The sequence below is a fragment of the Lissotriton helveticus genome, chromosome 2_1, assembly GCF_964261635.1.
Source record: "Lissotriton helveticus chromosome 2_1, aLisHel1.1, whole genome shotgun sequence".
NCBI classification, from domain to species: domain Eukaryota; kingdom Metazoa; phylum Chordata; class Amphibia; order Caudata; family Salamandridae; genus Lissotriton; species Lissotriton helveticus.
In genome coordinates, this window is record NC_136059.1 from 520,116,244 (window position 1) to 520,137,857 (window position 21,614).

General features: G+C 43.8%; 1 protein-coding gene across 6 annotated transcripts in view; it reads left to right on the forward strand.

Annotated features, from left to right (window-relative positions):
• Positions 1 to 21,614, forward strand: part of ERBIN (erbb2 interacting protein) — a 912,789-nt gene that overhangs the window by 608,187 nt on the left and 282,988 nt on the right. For all 6 annotated transcript variants that reach the window (XM_078675167.1, XM_078675172.1, XM_078675168.1 and 3 more), the window contains one exon: positions 13,150 to 13,206. In XM_078675167.1, the coding sequence (XP_078531293.1) occupies positions 13,150 to 13,206 (57 nt within the window). The remainder of the gene's footprint in view (positions 1 to 13,149; positions 13,207 to 21,614) is intronic.

Genomic DNA, 21,614 nt, shown 5'->3' on the forward strand with positions numbered 1-21,614 from the left:
GTCACAGGCCACATGTGTGTAGAAGGACTTGGGACACAGCTGGTGGGTCGCAGCGCTTGCCGCTTTACCAGAACTCTGGATTCCACGGATCCACCTTCCTTTGTGTCATCCCCAAACATGTATTTCATCTGCGGCACGAAGGCCTACACCTGGCTCCCCAAAGGCTGGGGGGGCACTTGCTACATCTCCTTCGTCCTTCCTCCAACTTATGTGGCCCCAGCGAATCACCACAGGCAAAAACGAGCCAAAGACGTTGAGCAAGCCGACTCAACAGGGGCGCAGTTCCTCGATGCTATGAAAGGACTCGTCCCCCTCTGGGGCCCGATGGCAAACAGCCGTGCCATCCGACATTTGACTCAGGCAGTCGAGACAACCATGAACATCACAGCGGGCATCTTTGCCAACAACACTGCCGAACTCCAAGCGGTCCGTTTGGTGGCTCTCCAGAACCGCCTCGTTCTAGATGTGGTTCTGGCGGACCGTGGAGGAGCATGCCGCATTATTGGGTCCAGCTGTTGTACATACATACCGGACAACTCACCCTCAGTGTACAAAGCCATCGAACATCTTCACAGACTCTCTTCGGAAGTTCACCAAGAGCAAGAAGAATGGTCGCTTGGTGGTTGGTTCTGGGACACCGTCAAAAGCTGGGGCTGGAGACTACTCACCATTATCATGATTCCCGTAGTTGTAATATGTGGCCTATGCTTAGGAATTCAATGTCTGCCACCTATGTGTTCTCTATGTGCGAGTTGCATTTTTCCCAAAACTGTGGACATTGGAAGCGAACATATGAGAGCATTGTATGATACCGAAGTTAGAAATTTGATGAAAATTGACGTTGAGTAAAGCAAGGTGGCTAGATATGTTGAAAAGGGGGGACTGTTGAAAGTTGGACTGAGACCGTCAACATTATCGGCGCCCTCTTGCTCTCCTTAACCTTTTTGTGCGCGTAAAACGGCCGCCATTTTGAACACCATGGCTTCCCTGCTCCCGCCGAGAGCCAGCGCGCCTCTCTCCCACTCCTAGCTTCGCCGGCATCCCCCGCATACTGACAACCCCCCCCTGCCTGCACCTGCCGCGAATCATAAAACCCCTCTTCAGCGCTGCTCTGCGCCAGGCCCTCGTCCTGTTCCCAGCGCGACACCTCCCTTCTCCCCATTTATGTTCCCCGGCCCTTTGATGCAAACCCCTTTTCCCCGTGTGCCCGTTTGTCTTCCTCGTTCCCAGGCCGACACCCAGCTCTGCCGATACTGTTCCTTGCCCCTCCCCGTGCAATAGAAAGTTTCCCCCCAGCAAGGGATCCCCGGGTTGATCAAAGCCCCCCGCCCTACGAGATCCGATCAAACCCCACACACTCTGTGAATCGGCGGAATATCCAGCTGCGCGATGATCATCACCTGTTGTGAACGGGGCGGGGATTCCCACTGTAACCTTGCGTGGGAACGGGCTGGGAAGGGGGGATTCGGAGGATGTCTTTCCGTACATCAAAGTATCGACGAGAATGTGTTACATGCAATAAAAAGATAAACTTGTGTATAAGAGGCCAGGCCTCAGGGATGCAGTTAGAGCACCTCAGAACGATACCTTCTGCCCGTTTTGTTGTGTTCTCCTCCGGAGAGAATAAAAACCTTGTTTCCTGCCTTCCAGTCTCCAGCGCCTGCCTCTTCAATAGTTTAACTTCTTTGTGGGTTCAAGAGGCGACACCGCCGGGCAAATACTTAAGGATCTTATATTCTGGTTGGTAGTGCCCCCCAATTATTTTCTACAGAATGACACCTAATTTTGAAAAAAAAATATTATTAAACAGTGCTAAGACGACGTTTAGAGATGTTGGTTTTTTCCCATTTCCCTTGTTAAATATTTATCAGCTATTAATCGTGGGAAGCAGTTGTTTTTCTTACTCTGTTCTTTCTATGCCCAGGTTTCCCTTACCGGGCGCCTCTCAGCTCCAGTTCTGCCCTGTAGGATAGAGGTAGTGCTTCCAGATCATGTACCAAGCAGGGAGAATCACTTAATAAAAAGTAGTAGAGTGTTTGCGTAGGGCTGGTTTCAATACCGGTGTTTAGCCTCTTTCTAGGTGCTCCCAATGTTTGTTAGTGGGACCATGGGCCTTTAGGAGATGCACTGATTTAGCAAGAATCACGTGGTTTCGGGCACATGATGAAGTCCAGATAAGAACCTGGGTCACCATAAACTCTAGACCAGCTCTGTTTCACTTGATGTGTAGGTAGGCTCACAGTTCACTGCGTTTGTGTTGTAGCCACCAGTGGTGTAACCCCTGTGTAAGTGGAGCTCTCACTGCTTCAGCATGTGTCTCATCTGGCTCTTGTGCTGAATGTAATTTATTGAAATGGTTGGATTTTTTTTCAATATTTGTATGTCAGACCTTGTTCAGCGAACGAAATAATCGGACGACGACTCGTGTAATTTAAGGACTCGGAGGAACTTGAGATCATAGAGGCTGGGTTGACTTTAAGCGTGTTTGATGGACATGACTGACCCCATTGTGCACCTCTATACAGGGTAGATTTTAAGGATAAATAGTCCACATTGTCTCTCCAAATTTTTACATTTAGTGAACAGGCTTAGACTTAACTTTTCAAGTTCACATTATAATTTCTACCTTTAAACATCTGGTTTACTTTAGCGGAAACTTCTAAACTGTGTATGACTATGGTGGAAACGATGTCGATTCTGTAGACATTTGGCAGAAAGATTCTCTTTTAGGTGGATCCCGAGGCGCCCTTTAGACATGGACAGGCTTGGCCTCAAACACGGCAGAACACAGGCAGCGGAGGCCTGGCCACAGCTCACAGAAGCGTCTGCTTTGGGAGATGAGTAGACTGAGCTGGGTGTCATATTAAGTTTTAAAAATCGTATTTCCTCCTTTCACAGGATAGACTTTAATAGGTGCCAGCCACATCGACAGTGCAGGCGAGTCTGTGCTGTACATTGCCATGCTTGCTTTTGGGTTTCCAAGGTAAAATTTGCATTCTTAACGTGATGCAACTCAAAAAAACATTTTTAAGGTCTTGCTTGACAGTGCAGCTGCCGCTTAAATTTTTGTGATCAATAGGCAAATAGCTCTACTGAATGAGGTGCTTTGGCTCCACCCACTTGTTGACTGACTTGAGTACAGCATTTCATTGGACGTGTGTGTGTGTGCATCCACTGAAAACAAGGGCTTCTATTGCACTTTTGCCTTCTTGGAAAGCTAAAATATGCTCTTAATAGCAGAACTGAGCTGTTATGGTGACAAACCAATGATAAATGCTTTAAGTCTGTTCTTTTTATTATGAAAAATTACTACAACAAAGGCAGCAGGGCTGATTTATTTACTTACATGCATATGTTAAAGCCAATCAGCACCAAGGCAGGCGTATTATTACACTACATTACAATAAATCTCACAGAATTTTCATAGTAGGCGTGGCTTTTAGTGTTGCTTAGCCCTTGTGCCAAACCCTGGGGTTAGTAGAAGATTTGTACAGTGATAAAACCTTTTTAGGCTCTCTTATGAGACAGTCTATATATTGTATAAATGTATAATATTGTGATTGTATGGCTAATGCTTGCGACACAGCTTGAGTGCACTACAGTAAACCTGGATTGGTAATGGTGACAAGCCAGTGATTAAGGAGGCAGGACTGATTGTTTTATTGAGAAACGATATGTCCAATGCCATGGATCTCGTCTGTTTAATATGTAAATGTAAATGTAAATTGATACTTGTATAGCGCACTACTCACCCGCAAAGGTCTCAAGGCGCTTGTACGAATACCGCTGTGGAACCCATCCTGGCTTTCCCTGTGAGGTGTCCACTCCTGGGCACCCCCAAGGTGGACGCCAGGCATCCTTAGCGTTGTGGAGATTAAGCAAGCCCAGAGTTGCAGAGTGGGACTCCATGATTGGAATAGGCACCGAGGTGAGAATTATCAGGTCCGTGGAATTTTTTAGCCCAAGACCCGCCGAGGCGGGGAATTGAACCCTGTCCCGGGCTAGACCTCTGCATCAGGGTCTGCCGCTCTAACCATTGAGCCACACTTCTCTATGAAAAGTTATGACAAAGGCAATAGGCCTGATGTATTTATTTTGAAAAGGATATGTTAAAGACAGTACGCTTTTAAAAGTAAGTTAGTCAAAGTCAAAAAAATTTATTGATTTGGTACTCAACTGAGGACCACAATTTATATAACAACAATTTTCTGTACAAATCAATATAATAACAAAAGAAGTTTTAAAAATGTATAAAAATTATAACAAACAAATTCGTTAGGAGGGTATTTACATGCAAGTACCAGTTCGTTTGCAGTAACAATTTTACAATTACGATATATAGGGTCTAGATATCTTGACCGTGCTGTTACTACTTTTGCAGATGGGCATATGAATAAAAGGTGCTCTATGGTCAGGTTTCCCCCATGACAGAGGGAACATAACGGGGATCTGCCAGAAGACCACCTACAGGTGAATGTAGACACTGGCAAAATACCCAACCGCAACATTACAATTGCTCTCCTAGCACCATGTGTAAGAGAATACCCCAAGTATGGCTGTTCTTGCTTGTATTCCAATGATTCGATGTAAGGTTTGTACAGTGGTAGTTTACTACAGTGAGAAAAATCAAGATCAAAACTCAGTTTGGGGGTAAAACATTTTAGAAAAAGTTTGAGTTGTGAAGGTGTCCAAATCAACAAAAGATCAGAATTAATATTGGCTAATTGAAATGCCACTGTCATGTTTTTACGGAATACTGAATATGAAGCATTTTGATCGAAAGACTCAGTCTTTAATAAGAATCGTAATGAGCCTTCTTTGGCATGAAGGATGTTATAGGCCCACCTAATTATATTAGCTACCGCTGTTGCATATGCGCTAGTGATCGAAAATTCGAGTCTTAGCGCTTGCACTGGTGTTGCTGTTGAGACTTTCAAGATTTTCTTTAATATTTTTCCTTCTTTTTGATCCATATAGGACCATTGTTTTATGGCAATATGTTCAGTGGCGTACGATAAAACAGGAGGTATCTTTGCTCTGTACACCTTTAATAATGTAGAAAAATGCCTGTTCCCTGTAGAAGAATACAGTCTCAATAGAGCCCCAGCGTGTAGTTCAGATTTTATTTTTAGATGATTAATTTGTTTAAGATTTTTCAGATTCTTTGAAAAGATCCTACCTAAGTATGTATATTCCTCGACCTCTTCTATATGTTCTTCGCCCAACTTCCAGCAGTACTTTACTCTCTTTTTCTTAACTGAAAATGCAACCACTTTTGTTTTATTTAGATTGGGAATTAGAAAGTTATCTTTAGAGTATTTGTGTAAGCTGTCAAGAAGACTTTGTAGTCCGAAGGGCGTCAGATCCAACATAACTATGTCGTCAGCATATAGTAGGGCATGTATGCTTTGTGTAGCGATCTTTGGGGGCAAGCTGGAACCTTGTTGCAGGTGAGATGGAAGGTCGCTGAGGTACAGAGAAAATAGAATCGGTGCTAAAAGGCATCCTTGTTTGAGGCCGTTGAACGTGCTTATTATGTTGGTCAAACCTTTTTCGCTCCCCATCTGAACTTGGCACCATGTTTTGTTGTGGAGATTAACAACAACCCGTGATAATTGTTCGGGGATACCCAACCTCCTCAATTTGTTCCACAGAGTCGGTCTATCAACCCGATCGAAAGCAGTAGAGTAATCGATAAAGGCTGCGTATATTGGTTGTGATCTCCCTACTGTGTATTTGTCTAATATGGACTGAAGAGTTGCTATATTGTCTATGACGGAATGGTTGGGTCGGAATCCTGCTTGAAACATTGGTATGAGACCCTGCGTGAATGCCCATTATTTTAATCGATCTAATACTTCTGCAGCAAAAAATTTCCCAGACGCGTCCATCAATGCTATTTGCCGATAGTTACTGGCTGTGTTTTTGTTCCCCTTTTTGTATATCGGAATAATTGTACTACCCAGCCAAGATTTCGGTATTTCTCCGGTTTCAAAAATGTGATTAAAAAGTGGAGAGAGCAATAGACTCCACTCCTTTGGGTCAATTTGGAGGACTTTGATGGGAATTTGGTCGGGGCCTGAAGCAGCAGTGCTTCTCGCTTTTCTGATGTGAATTGCAATGGAATTGGACGAGATCTTATCGATTTTAGTGTTGTTCCTTTCCATAGTTGAATCGAAGTCCTGTCCTGCGGGGTCAGATAGGTTTGATTTATATAGATCGTGCAGATATATTTCCCAGTCCTTGGGAGAGACTGGAATAGCGTCGAGTTTCTTTTTAGATCCAGTCATTTTAGCAATTAAAGACCAGTATTTACGTTGATTGTGGTCTTTAGCGGCTATTTGTATGTCTACCCAATTACGGTCATGCAGTATTTTTTTTTGCTTGTTTTTCTCTCTTCGTAATTGGTTTTTGAGATTATTGATTTCTGCCTTTAATGTTATTGAGAAATTCAGATGTTGTGCTCGAATGAGTCTATTGAGTCTTTTTGCAGCAGGAGAGTTGCGATTTTTGTTTTTAATAGTAGTTATACTTTTTCCGTAACTGGCCTGCTGTGATTTATTTAAGAGTACGTTCTTAAGGTTTTTGATTATATATTCGAAATTTATGATGGGATCATCTGAATGGGTGATAGTTAATAGTTGAGTGTGAGCAACCAATGTAGTAATATTGTCCAAAGTAGAGGAGTTCCAAAAGATCCGCCTCTGGCTAGTATTAGCTTCAGTTGTGGATTTATGAAGTATTGGCTGTTTAGTGAGGGAGGTATGTCCCATCCATAAAGTAGTTAGATGTAAGAGGGCGTGGTCGCTTTCCTCTGTAAAGTAGACTTTCAAATACGTAACTGACTCCTTTATATCTATCCCACAGACAAGGTAGTCAAGAATAGAAGAAGTTCCGTTTCCCCGTCTAGTTTGTGATGCCGGAATGTCACCTTCCGTATTACCATTAAGTATTGTCCCATTTATACTTGGTAGAAAAGATAGTAGTGACCTACCTCTTTTATCAGATTTGTTACCTTTGGGGAATTTTGGGAAGGACATTTCCAAGGATTCTTCTTTAGCTGAATTGGCCCATTTTCCAATTTCACTATTTGAAATTTTTCCGTTGAGGTCACCCATTATAAGAAATGGCATTTGGGTACGATCATCAAGAATATGACTGATTGCTTCCATTATCTCATCAAAAAGGACATCATGATTATTCCCTGGTGGGGCATATATGTTAAAAAGCAATATTGCTTTGCGGGGACCTGTGGGTAGTGATCTCAGTGCGACCTTAATACACTGCAGGTTTTCAGACTTTGTCTCAATTTTTTCTTGATACCATAGGTATTCTTCACTTAGCAGGATTGCCAGCCCGCCCTTTGCATGGCCACGATTTGATTTCTTTGCTGGGATGTCATACACATAGTATCCTTTCTGGCAGAAAGTTGTTATTGCCCAAGTTTCCTGAAGGGCCAGGATATCAGGATGATTTTTAATGGCATCGGTCATTTTGTTAGTAGTTTTCCCGGCCATATTCCATGATGTGATGCTCAAGCCGTTACTAAACAGAATATTCTTGATGGTTAGTTATTTTATTACTGTTTAGTGTCTCCGATATCCAAGCCCAAGATTTTATTGATTTTTCGACAGCGCTTCCTTCTGAGTCTTGACTCCATACTGTCCTTTCTCCTTTATTCACTTGGATTTTTAAAACGTCATTACCCAAAGCAAATAGTACCGACTCTTCCCGATTAGTAAAGGAATTATGCTGACATGACCTTTGTGTAACATTGTTAAATAATCCGTTAAATCCTTTATTATGTTTAATATTCCTGGGTTCTGTTCTTGCAATTACATCATAACCGTTTTTGTGTAATGTTTCTTTCTCGCTTAGAATTATCCCTGGGAGTACTGGTGACCAAAATGATACCAACGCTAATTTGTTATTTTCTTTTTTCGGAAAAGACACCAAGTCTAATTCATTACTTGTGAGCGAATGCAGGGAAGGTATTTGTTGAAGAAGATTGACTATTCTTCCTCGATTCAATGGCACGTTGTCGTTGGGGAAGAGTTCTTCAATTATAAGATACTTAGATGTTATTCCTTCCCCAGGTGTAGATTTACTGATTTCTTTTTCTCTTATTCCATTAGTTATCGGCCCTGTCTTACAGAATGCTGTGACCGGAAGATATACATCTGCTTTTGGGTTTAAAGGTTTGCATTCAATATAATTTGATTAATTGAAGGTACCTCTGGTTTTATAGCTTTAGAGTTTATGATAGCTTTTTTTCCCTCAGCAGATATTGTCGGAGTTGTTTGTTTTTGGAATTTGAGTTTGCGCACCTTTTTTTTGTGAATTCTTCTTAGTGGCTTTCTTTTCCTTTTATTCCCCTTTGCGCTTATAATTCCATCTATTTCTTTGGTCTTATCCATGGGATCATTATCTAGTTCATTTTGAGTGGTGATTACATGAACATCACCAGTGTGGTCAAGTTGGTGAGAGACCGATTTATGTGTGGATTTCAAGAAAATAGGGTACTGCGTGGTGTTATTTTTTGGTTCTTCTTTGAAAAGTTTCTTGAGTGAGTAAGTTATAAGTGATGTGTTATTCCTTTTTGATTCCTTTGTTTTTGTTTCCAGTTTTTCTACTTTAGATGTTTGTGTGCTTTTGTCTTGTTTATCAGGGGACTGTGTTTTTATAGTACAATTAACTAATTGACCATCCGGATTTAGCGTTTTGTCGTATTCTTGTTGTTTATTTATTGCAATTGATAAGTCTTTTTTCCTTTTTTTTTCCTCTACCAGAAATTTTAGTATTCCGATTTGAACGTCGAGAGTATCGTCTGAGTTTGCTAAGATGTGACCTAGGTGGGTTAGGACTGATTCCAGTATTTCCTGCAAGGTAAAGAGAGCTTTTGACATAGGTGTTGCGGGAATTGCTGAATTTTGATTTGGAAAAAAAGGATCTAGGAAGGACTCATGTGCTGAGTGATGATGAAGTGATTTTTCTAAAGAGCTCATGTTTAGAATTTCTTGAGTTGATGGTATTGCAGATTTGTTGTTTGGTGACTTTGTGATGTTACATAAAGAAGCTTCAAGGCAGGTTTGACTACCTGACGATTTTATCTGCTTTAGGGGAGTAGAGTGAGATATCTCGTGGGCCAGTTTTTGCATTTCCTCTGTTAGCAACTTTTCTGTTTGGTTACCCTCGAGGTCAGAAGCACTTAAGTTGTCTGCACGTTGTTGGTTTGGAGACGTTGGAAGTTTTTCCTCCTTAAATTCCATGAGGTCAGAGGTATTTCCTGCTTCAGGGTTAATAGTGGATAATTGATTTTTTGGTGATGAAGCAGAAAAATATTTTGTGATTGCAGGGGTACTGGATATTTTATCGTGTTTCTGTATTTTCTCAGAGGATTTTCTAACAGATTCCTCAGTGCCCATACGTTTCATATATATTGTGCGCGAGCGTAGATTTTTTAAGGCCATTGAAGTTACGTGGATATCCACTAATAAGAGGGAGGATTACTCTAGCTCCAATAGGTAGAATTTTGAAGTTATCTTCAGAGACTTATTTAAAGAGTGCCAGTTTGATGAATGTGGGGATATCAAGAGTAAGTGACTGTTCCCTAATCCTGTACCTCGATCTAGGACTCGGTAACTCTGAGTGGTCTTACCACGACCTTCTCCGGGGATATGCTGCTCTTCTCAGCGTTACCTAGGGTCAGACGCGGATATAAGGTGGTCCGTCCCGTCCTCGTTCGACCACGGGCGGCCCGCCCTTTGCCCGGGCTTCGCCCCGAGCTTCGACCCGCGCGCGTCCCGCGATGCGCGTAACAGGACTTGTTTAAATAATGATGATATGTCAGATGGTAGGGGCGTGGCACTGTGAGGGGGCGCGGCTCACGCGGGAAGAGGACCAGCTGTAGGTGTTGTATGCTGGTCCTCGCAGTCCCGGGGCCGGCGCCTCTCCCTCCTCTGCGGCCACGAGGTAGATTATGGACTGTCAGGCAAGTCCAGCAGCAGTTCTGATTCTTTGTTAGCTACTCCAGTAGCGAGGCAAACACAACAGCAGCAGCTTCACTTTAGCGAGCGGCTCCCGCGAAGCGGGGCCCACGCGAAGTAATCCGTGCTGGCTGGGGGCGTGGCACTGTGAGGGGGCGCGGCTCACGCGGGAAGAGGACCAGCTGTAGGTGTTGTATGCTGGTCCTCGCAGTCCCGGGGCCGGCGCCTCTCCCTCCTCTGCGGCCACGAGGTAGATTATGGACTGTCAGGCAAGTCCAGCAGCAGTTCTGATTCTTTGTTAGCTACTCTAGTAGCGAGGCAAACACAACAGCAGCAGCTTCACTTTAGCGAGCGGCACCCGCGAAGCGGGGGCCGCAAGAAGTAATCCGTGCTGGCTGGGGGCGTGGCACTGTGAGGGGGCGCGGCTCACGCGGGAAGAGGACCAGCTGTAGGTGTTGTATGCTGGTCCTCGCAGTCCCGGGGCCGGCGCCTCTCCCTCCTCTGCGGCCACGAGGTAGATTATGGACTGTCAGGCAAGTCCAGCAGCAGTTCTGATTCTTTGTTAGCTACTCCAGTAGCGAGGCAAACACAACAGCAGCAGCTTCACTTTAGCGAGTAAGTTAGCATTACACTGCGTGAAAGGTTGAGGAAGTGCTTGGTTATATGGAATCTCACAGATTACCAGAGTAAGCGATGGGTTGGCTTTCTGGTAGAATATTTGAAATTTAGCAATCTTTATCAGCCCCAGTAGGAACATTTTGTGTATTGTTTTGACATTGTTCTGTGCATATTTGTAATTCTTTGATCGTAAACCTGCCAGGTTTAAATGCTGTAGGCCTGAAATGTTAATTCCAATGGGTCTTTAAGTGTGTATTTTTATTACACCATTTTAAGTCTGTAGAAAGGTATTTTTGTTGCATGAAATCGCACAGATTACCTTAGCATGCAGTGTTTTTGATTTTGGTTACTTCTATTTGAAAAACTGTGGGTTGAAGATTTGGACTGTGATAATCCAGCCTAGTGTCAGAAAATGAATGTGCCTAATCTTTTAAGTTTTCCATTGACCCCTTTCATAGGTCACTTTTCATTTCATACATTATTTTTGTTGTTTTTTTGAGCAGCCTACAGCTTCCAGGTGCTTACCTGCCGCTTATATATCTCAAGTGCTCCATCTCCTGTGCAGCTGCTGCTTCTAAACCGGGGGCCATCTTGGAGTGGTCTGTGGTGTGTCAATATTTTACCATTGAAGATGGTGGCCACATTTAAAAGCATTATTCTCGCCATCATGGATCAATAAACAACGGTGCAGTATGCACAATACCATTCCAATATGGCTGTCCATTGTGATATTTACTTAGTGTATCATTCTTTTACTAAACTAAGATGGCCAGCAAGTTGGTTCTAAATATGGTGACCATATTATAACTTTGAAACAATTATATACTGTACAATACCATTGCAAATATATCACCCAGTGCTATTTTTTATTTTGTTTTATAGTGTAAGTATAGGCCTGACACATTTAGTCAGTTTCGTACTTTCTTTTTTCCACTTTTAATTTATCCTGCATAGGTTGGTCGAGTTTGAGTGTGTCATATTGTGGACGAGTAAGTGTGCGAATGTTTGGGCCTATTCTTAAAACTCCAAAGTAGTTGAAATAAAAAGCAGCAAAAAACATTTATGCTGAGTTCTGTGTTTGTACATATGGGAAAAAGCAAATTCAAAATTAAACACTGGCAGTAGACATCTGCTGTTACCTGTAGTTCTCACTCTTGCGGGGCCATCTCGTCCTTTTATCCTTTTGAGGTTGATAGTTTGAGTACTATCTATCATTGTAATAGCCTTTTATTACTGGGATTGCACAATGACAACATTTCAGTATAATTATTTTTTACTAGTAGTCATATCCTCGAGCTGCATCCGATTTAAAATAAACTCCATTTCCAGAGCTTTCCAAGAGTTCCAAAGCTAAACATCAGTTACAGAAAACTAAAGTAGAACTCTCATGAGAATCTGATCTGGAAGTGAATTGGCCCATTACTCTATGGAATAGAATTTGGATGAAACTCAGGAAATCTTCTAGAGCGGCCAGTACAACACAAACACTTTTCTTTATCTACAATCGTTTATTTTTCGCCCCTGTTCACCTACACAAGATACCCAACACAAATCCTAACACATGTTGGACATGCTCCCGCGGTGACGCTGACTTCAAACACATGATATTTACATGCACACATGTTTTTACATTTTGGAAACAAGTTTGGCACCAGATAAATGTTATATTTCATACCAACACACCCCTCTCCCTTACTAACATTTTCCTAGGTAGTTTAGCACCGGAATGGGGGGAACATCAACCCCAACTAAGACTCATTGATTTGCTACTGGCTGTAGCATTTCAACAGATTTAAAAAAATTGGAAAGACTCTTCAAAACTATCCTATTTAGCATGGTGGTATGCAGTGTGCCATAACCATCGTTTAGATACAGCCCTTGTCCACCCTATCTCTTTAGCTACGAAGAGATTACACCTCTGGTCTCCTCTCACACATTTTTTGAATACAACACCAAAGAACACTTCCTAACCAGTTCCTTCAATGCAAGAAGTTACCAAGCCTCCCTGACTTCCTACTGTTTGTTTTCACATTATTGTGCTCAATTTATCACTTCCTATTACACCCTTTCAATTGTATATTTTTTGACATATACAACTACTTACAATATCTATGACCCTTTAACTGTATTCATATCATTCCTTAAGTTATATTATTAATACCTTGAAGATTTCTGTATATCAATAGTATTCTTAAGTATCCTTTTCTGTTTAATATGCATCGGTAAATTATTACCTGTATGAAGTATTGTTTTTTGCAATAACCTTAATTTCTAAATAAACCTTTACCTGAACTTAAAAAAAAGCTAAACATCAGTTAAATTATAATTTTTCCACTAAAAATTCCTCGCAATTAACTGCATTGGTGACCAAAAATATTAGACTCATTGTAAAGTTCATTTGCAGAGCGTGAGATTGGTCTAACGTTTGAAAAATATTACAGTTTCAAAAGATAATACACTTGTATTTGTTTTAAAGTAATATTATTCGAAATGTTCATTTTTGTGATAGTTGGTTAACTGGTAAATTGTCATCCTTTTTCCTCAGGTTAATTAAACTTCAGATATTGGAACTAAGAGAGAATCAATTAAAAATGTTGCCAAAGTAAGTATGGACTATACTTCGAGTGTTTCCATTATGTATACGCTGGTTTTACTTTGTGTGGTGTATTAATCACATTTTTGACGCTTGCATAAATATGTACATGGTTTGTAATACATATCAGGCTGCATCTCTTCCTCGTTTTCTGCCTCTTTCCTTCTGAATACAGGACCTTTGATTTTTCCTGTTCTCCATGTCAATCGAATCTGATCAAACAAATCTGAATTATTTTGTTTAAAAATTATGCACATAGGGGTAACAAATCAGAAGGTCAGAAAAGGTGTTTTGAACCGTCAACGTTAAACCCATGTGACATCATCAAACAAACATACGTTCCAGAATGCGTATTGTTGTAGATGCAAGACTGGGAAAAAGACATTTTATTTTTCCCTACACTGGAAGGCCCTTCTTGTGTCCTCACTAGATCACACTTATATGTCTTATTGTTCCTTAACATTTTCTCAAGATGAAGTTATCAGATATTAATCCATCCTCGTTATGTTAGAAATTAAAGGCTATTCGGCGTGATTCACATTTCAGAAAGTAAAAAGAAACGTGGGAGAGATGTATGATTGAGTGACACAACTGAGTATTTGAAATCCATAGAATTAGTAAACCTATTCTACTTAAAATATAAATTGAAATTGGTTCATAAATACCTTTTCACTGTTTTAGGAAAAGTGAAAACAAAAAATTATTTTTAATATGGTCTTTACATAATAATTTACTGGAGGCACATGCACTCCATTTCATACAAATGGTGTTCATTGGGTTAACTTATTTTGGCTGTAGTACTCCTTTTGACTCCTAGATCGCGGCCATTCCTCCTCTGAGTTCCTACTTTCAAACCCAAGATGTTTTTAGTGCTCAGATCAATTTCCCAAATTCCCCAGTCCTTAACAGTGACGCTCCTTTTTTTTTTTTTTTTTTTTGAATTTTAAAAACCTTTATTTGCAAGAGACAAATAGAAACAAAGATGCGCATACAACCCTCTGGGCCGGCCGGTGCAGCATCTCAAAACAACGTTAAGGTACACAGCTCATCAGCCGACAACCAGGGGTCCGGCAGCCATGGTGCATGACATCGATCAATCACAAAACGACAGGATATAAAGAGGTTTCATTTTTTAAAACAACTAAACAAACGAAGAAGAAAAAGACAAGGCTATGCCCGAGTTGTTACGTCCGTTTCATAAGATGCGGGGCGAGTCAGACCTAGAACAATAGGGAAAGACAGGAGAATCTTCAGAGGATAAAAGAAAAAGGGAGGGGGGGAAAAGGGGGACCCAGCGCCAGTGGTCTAACAAAAATACAGCACGGGAAAGAGCCGAAACACACAGCTAAGGGGAACAAGGAGTATCAGGGGGATCAGTGAAAGGGGGGTCGCAGACATCCCCACGGAACGAGTTCCATTGGCCCCATATCCTACCCCATTTTTTGGGCCTGCCACGGGAGACATACACAATCTTTTCCTTGAACATGCACCAGTCCATACTATCTTCCCACCCGGAGACCGATGGAGCCCTCTGAGATCCCCACAATTGTGCAATGTCCCTCTTTGCAACCATGTTCTCCAGCGTCACCCATTGAGTCTGAGCAACATTACAATCAGTCGGCTCCCATACATTCAAAAGACAACGCCGGGCTTCAGGCAGCAACTGAACATGCGTAACTTCACTCATCACCGCATACACTCCATTCCAAAAAGATACAACCTCCGGACACTCCCATATAATGTGGAGGAAGGTAGCAAGCATACCACAGCCCCGCCGACACAATCCATCCTCTGAAAAACCCATATGCATCAGTCTGGGACCCGTGACGTAGACCCGGTGTAGAATTTTCAGCTGAACGAGTCGCAGACGCGCCGGAATCGCAACCTCCTTAGGAGAGGATATCGCGGCCTGCCAATCCTCATCATCCAGCTCCAGTCCGTCATCAGTCCAGGAAGTACGCAGATGAAGAAGCAAATCCGACCGAGTATTAATAAGTTTCTTATATATAAGAGAGATAGTGCTGTCCGGCACATGTCCGTCCAGCACCCTGTCTTCCAGGGGGGAGCTCTCCGGGATGGCAGACCCAGCCGGAAAAACCGACCCAATGGCATGACGAACCTGAAGGTACCGGAAAAACTCCGAATCAGTCAAACCATATTCCTGTTGCAATTCAGCAAAGGACTTAACCCTGTCCTTAACCCAGAGGTCATCCAGCTTACTGATCCCGATGAGGTCCCATCTATCAAACCCTTTTGAGGTCCACAACTCACCCAGCCTCTCCGCGGCAAATAGAGGGGTCGCTCTGGTCAGCCTATCTGTCCATCCGGTAGCCGCGGTCGCGCTGCCCCATACCCGCACCGCCACTCCAGTGGGTCCCGTCAAGTTCTTCCTAGCACCCCGAGAATAGAACGTCCTGTAATAGTTTCCCCCGGGCAAGAGCCACCGGTCCATTTCGTAAGCAGGATTCGGAACTGGACCATACATAGCATGATTCACAGCACTCAGTTGAGATGCCCAATAATACCGTCGTATATCAGGTAACGCAATGCCCCCATCGTACCAGGGTAACGTGAGCTTAGCCAACGCAATACGAGGCCGGCCAGCCCATACTAGCTTCCTTTGGAGGCCCTCAATTTCGCGGAAATAGCTAGCCGGCACTAGATCAAGTGTATTTTGCACAGCATATAAGAACCGGGGAAGAGACATCATTTTAAACAGGGCCGCCCGTCCCAGGGGGGATAAGGGCAGATTACACCAAGCCGCGACGTCCGACCGAAGTCGGGCGAGTGGAGGCAACAGATTCCGATCATAGCGCAACACAGGGTCAAGTGAAATATAAGTACCCAAATACTTAAAACCCTCGGTGCGGACCGGGATCGGGCACACTCGGGGCAAAGAGAGAGGGTCACCGGTAAGCGGGAAAATACAGGATTTGGACCAATTGATAACCAACCCGGAGTTACGTCCAAAGGAACGCAGGACATCAAAGAGGACTCCCAATGACTTACGGGGGGACGTCAAATACAACAAAATGTCGTCGGCATATAATGAAACACGATCTTCAAAATCAGGGGACCACCGAATGACGCTCCTTTTTAAATACTTCATCATGCCTGACAAGTATCACGCATCAGGTGTGACGCTCACGCATTTCAGTGTGGTGTTCCGCATCAACGCACTGAAATGCAGTGTCACGCATTAATGCCACACTCTGAAACTCTGGCTACGCAGGGTGCCAGCGCGCGCCGTCGGCCCCTGTGCGCCGGCTCTCAGTGCTTCTCCGAGACATGCTGCCAGCAGCTGCTGGGTTCAGTAAATTAATAGTTAATTGTTTGTCTGCTCTCAGTGACTGTTACAATGTTATGCCAGGCCAGTGGCCTCCTGTCTTGCTTGGCTGCATATTTCCCAGGGCGCCGCGCGGCTTTGACACTAATTAGACGCCGGTGCGGGGCCTGCCCTCAGTGGTTGCTACACCATGGGGCCCGGGATAGGATGTGACCGTAGTGCCTCCTCATGTCCGGAGGATGAGGAAGTGAATAGGTGGGTCAGAAGCGGCGGGGGATTCAATCTGAGTCGACGAGTTGAGTCGATGCTCTGCTGACTGTCGGTCTGCGGTGTGCAGCGCCACAATAAAATCCCCAACGTTGACGTTGCCAGACCGGCGGGGAGCCGAGGCCAGATTGAGACCACAGAGTGACTGTTTCATTTCTGTTACTGACTCACGGACAGGACTGTGGACACTGAGGGCCGCCCCCACCACTCATCAGAGGCATCAGTGATGATCGTGGACGTAAACTAGTGCAGCTGGGCGGGGGAGGCGAGTCAGTGAGTCTGCACTCGGTGTCTTGGAGAAGAAGAATGCTGCAGAGTGCATCATCATGCAGTGTGCTGAAACTGCTGTGCAGCCGCTGGTCCCTGTGCGGCTCATGCCGCGGCCGTCGGACAGACTAGGACGACGACGCACAGGCAGCAGTTTCAACTCGTCTAGTTCATTAAGTAAGTGTTGTTATAGTACTTACTTTGGCCAACGCGCTGCATGCCAGGCAGAGCCGTGAGTGACTGACTGTAAGTAAACTAGTTACCACTTTCCACACCCGCCTGAGTAGTGTACTAGGTTAGTGGTGCACTTTTATTTCTAGTGCTTTGCAGTTATTTTAAGATCCTCTTAAAGTTTCTCGTTGTCGAAATGAGTGTATTTTCTGATAGTTATATGCTTCCCTAATCTTTAATGCTTTATTTTGCTTGCGAGAAAGTGTCCCTCATAATGGCTCAAACGTCACTCATAATTGCGGGTTGTCCTTAAAAGGCCTAGAGAGGCTGATTTCAGATCAGGTGTTCAGGCTAACCTCTGACCATGTAACAAAGACATTTGACAGAAAAATCAAGTTAAAAATTGAGGGGTTCTGGACTAACAGAACTTTGACCAAACCACCTCTTTGCCATCAGCCGATTTGGGTCATGAGCAGTGTGATGGCGCTAAGCAGGAACTGGCAGGTTTCAAACTGGCTGGATGTGCATAGTGCATAGAATATCATGGGGCCTGCTGTGCGCTAGTTTATGCCTCTGAGACCATGGGTATCTATGTTGGTGCCAGATGCACTGATGGACTTTGCCAGATCTGTATGTGGGGTTCAGGAAGCAGGCATTGAACAAAAAGGGAAAGAAGAGAGGCATGCACAGAATAGAGCAATTGCAGCAATCAGTCAGGATTGGTGACAGTCGTTGATGGAGTGAAAGAGTGTCAGTGTAGAAGCATTCACTGGATATTCACTTGTGAACCATTTTGCGCACCATGAAGATAGCTGGTGCTCAGAAAAGGGGTTTTTAAATGCCAGCTGAACAACGCAATACAAGAGAAACTAGTCTGATGTGATAATATTTTTACCCCTACAACCTTTTCTAGGAGTGTATAGAAAACCTGCCATAACAGTGACAGCATCTGGTACAGAACATAATCTAGAGGAGGCTAAGCTAACAGAGTAACCCTAAATGGTCTACCAGAGTATTAAAGCAGAAACCTTGGTGGGTTGTATTGGCAAATTTGAGCAATGCAGAAACCAAGTAAACATATTGGTGAATTGCAGAATAGCGACTGTTTAATAATTGACTGTGGGCAACATTGAATAGCTTGGAAATGAGGAAAGGAAAGCCGGTTCGAAGACCATAGGCTTCTATGCATTGTAGGAGAGCGACTACCCTAGGTGAGGACTTGCAACCACTGACCATGAAGATTTGGCTACTCTCTATAGCTGTGGTGGTCACCAAAGTTGGTCTTGCTCCTCTGCTGTCTCTTTTTCGACTCCATTAGAGGATAGGATATGGCTGGTCATATTATGTTGCCCATTTCTACCATGCTGCTTCTAGGTATACTGCTCAAGATACATACCGTATACTCACATATCATAACTTCCTTTAATTTCTTTTCTCTTCAAATTCATGCATAGATTGAGTGGCAAGCATGATAAGAGCACAGCTGTGATCCTTATAGACCATATCGTGCTACAAAAGGAGGCTACATGACAGGCATACTCTTCCTAAAGCACTTCCACAGAGGAGTTTGCTACCCATCCACAAATATACTTCACAACCTCATAAAGGATATGAAGCGCTATATACATACAATAATAAGTGGGAAGGAAGACTAGTGCATCGGTTACTGGATATCACGAAAGTAGCAAAAGAGGGAGGATAAGAGCAGCACAACTTGAAGATGTAAAGAGCAAAGGAAGCAGAATCCTTTATGATCGGAGCCAGAGATGCTGCAGCAGGGGATTCAAAATCGTGTGCAATAAGGTGGCAAAGTTAAATGTAGAGACAGACATTTAACAACTTGTTAATTGTGATTGGTGATTAGTGAATGGGGCACATTTCTGCACTTGGACGTAGATCAGACATTTCTGAAAAATTTACTAAATTAGAGAAAGCAGAAATGCACAAAAGGGTGCCTTACCAAACTGCTGTTCATCTGTAACTGGCGGGCTGAGCTGATCACGTTATTCAGCATTCAGTGGGATGGATTGTCAATCAGACAACTATCCACATATTTCTTCCATTTTATAGACTGTGATTGACCTCCGCCACCAACTCAACTACCTAACTTCTTTGCCAGTGAAATAGAGGCTAGCTTTGTTTATAAGTGGAAGTAAAAAACGGATTGCCACAAAGTCAGTTACACATGTCTGTCAGAATAGAGTTGTGTTCCAAAAGATTCATGGAAGAAACCCACAGTTGAGCAAAATGTTCTTCCTTCACTTGAGAAGTGAAAATAAGTAAAGTCTTGATAGTCCTGAATTAAAGGGGGTGTTCACGTTTTTCAACTCATCCGTTTGGTATCATTCACATAGACCCTGGAACAGGTGTTATAAAATGGTGATGTATTGCAACAGCAGTTGAGGTTAAGCGAATACTACTGACCAGGCTGCTGGTTCTTCAGGGCAGGGCTTTTTGAGAGTTAACATCCATACTCATCCCACCTAGCTCTGTGGCACACTGGATAAGTGGATGTCCCCACTTTACCCTGGTATTGTCCTGCAGGCTTTCACTATATCAGGTGATATATCTCCTGCATGATGCAACTGGTTCCCTTTTGGAAGTTCCCTATGGAACCCGCTTTATAACCTTCCCATCCTCAAAATCAAAGGGTATGGATGCATGTGCATTTGGTGAATGTACAAGATTGAGATATGTCCATGGTCTCTATCCCTTTCGCCAAACCCCGCAGCTTTTTAGATTCAACATTATGGAGTGACTAAATGTTAGTGTTCTCAAATTGTTCCTAGGATGTTTCTCCCTTTCAGGGTAGACTGAGGTTCTCTGAGCTCCAGCAGCTGCAAACACATTTTGGGTGTGTCATCATGGTGTCCATTTTTATGACAATTAGTTAAAAAGCCACTGGAAGGAGGAGCAGAGAGCAATGGAGAGGGATGCGCCTTAAGAAGAGTAGGTGAGCTTGCTAGGTCTAGGTGGATGTTAAATGATGGCATCAGTAGCCCCACAGTCCTGTGTATGAAGCATACAGCCACAGTGTTGCCATCCTAGTGGGGAACGGAGTTTGCACAGAGCTAAAAAACTGCTTTTCAGAGGGAGGCTGTATATTGCACAAAGGTGGAGGTCGCTTCAGAGCTGTTATGTATTGAGTATCTAGATGTTCGTTGAAAAGACTGAAGCAGATGACCAAGTTGGTCGGACTCCTTGTGGATGTGGACAGTGTATGTCTAAAGGTCTCCGGAGTAATTGTGTGTATGTGACAAATGAGAAGACCCATTTCAGTGCCTTGTGACTGTTTTTGAGGGTTAGGAAGCTGACCAGTCCCTAGGTGTTTAAGATGTCAGTAACTGCCTGTATAGCTGGATAGTAGAGTGGTGACTACCTGCCGGTAGCGTTGCAGTCACGGGCACCCCCAAAGCATATGGAGTAGGTCCGCGCTTACCAGGCAACAGCGGGGGCAGGCAGCATCTGTACTATGGAAATAGCAGTTTATTTTTGCTTGTGTGAGGTGTGCCCTATGTATGATGTAGTATTGTAATAGGCAGAACCGGGAATTGCGGGGGACATGGACCAGACTCTTCAGCAGTGTCTCCCATTCCTTGTCAGTGCAATGGCAAGCCAGGTCTTCCTCTCCCCTGCGTCGGAGAGGCGTGAGCTGCAGCCCGGCCTGAAAGTGTAGAAAGTCTGTGAACTAACGGATCTGGTGTCTGCCCTGTCCCATTACATGCAGGTATTGCAGGGTGAGGTGTGTCGGGTGTTCCAGGACCATGTCACTCCATCTACTTCCCAAGGTTGTCACCAGTAAATTGTATAGGAGGAAGTGGGCCGGTGGGAGGCCATAGTCTTCCATTAGAGAAACGTCGGGCAGGAGGCTATTATCTCGATACAGGTCACCTATTTGGTGGATGCCCGTTGCATGCCAGGCTGTCAGCTCTGCCTATGACGTGATGGTGTGCTTTCTGGGCATACCAAGAAGGGGTATTGCTGGGGCATAAGGGTGTTTACTGCACGTGTTCGATAGAGAGTTCTGCGGTAGCAGCGATATGCCATCACCAACAATAAGGAGCTGGGTACTGGTGTTCACCTACAGGGGTGTAACATGTGTAAGACGTAGCCCAAACTGAGACGTGAAATCCATTTGGCTGCCCATTAAAATTGGGAAGCAAGATTATAGTGCTCAAAATGAGGCATCGCAAGTCCTCCCTGGTCTGTGGGCAGGTATAAGTTTGACAGTGCTACCCAGTAGTGAAAATTGTTACATATGAATTCCCTTTTCCAGGGAGCCGAAGAAGGGGGCAGGAATATATAGGGGGAGATTGGCGAAATAGTCGAGGAGGCGCCCTGCCACTGACCGTGCCCGCCGAAAAGTCATCTGTGCTCTTAGGGAGGTAGTGGCCCGTTGTAGGTTCCCATCATATAGATCTTCAGT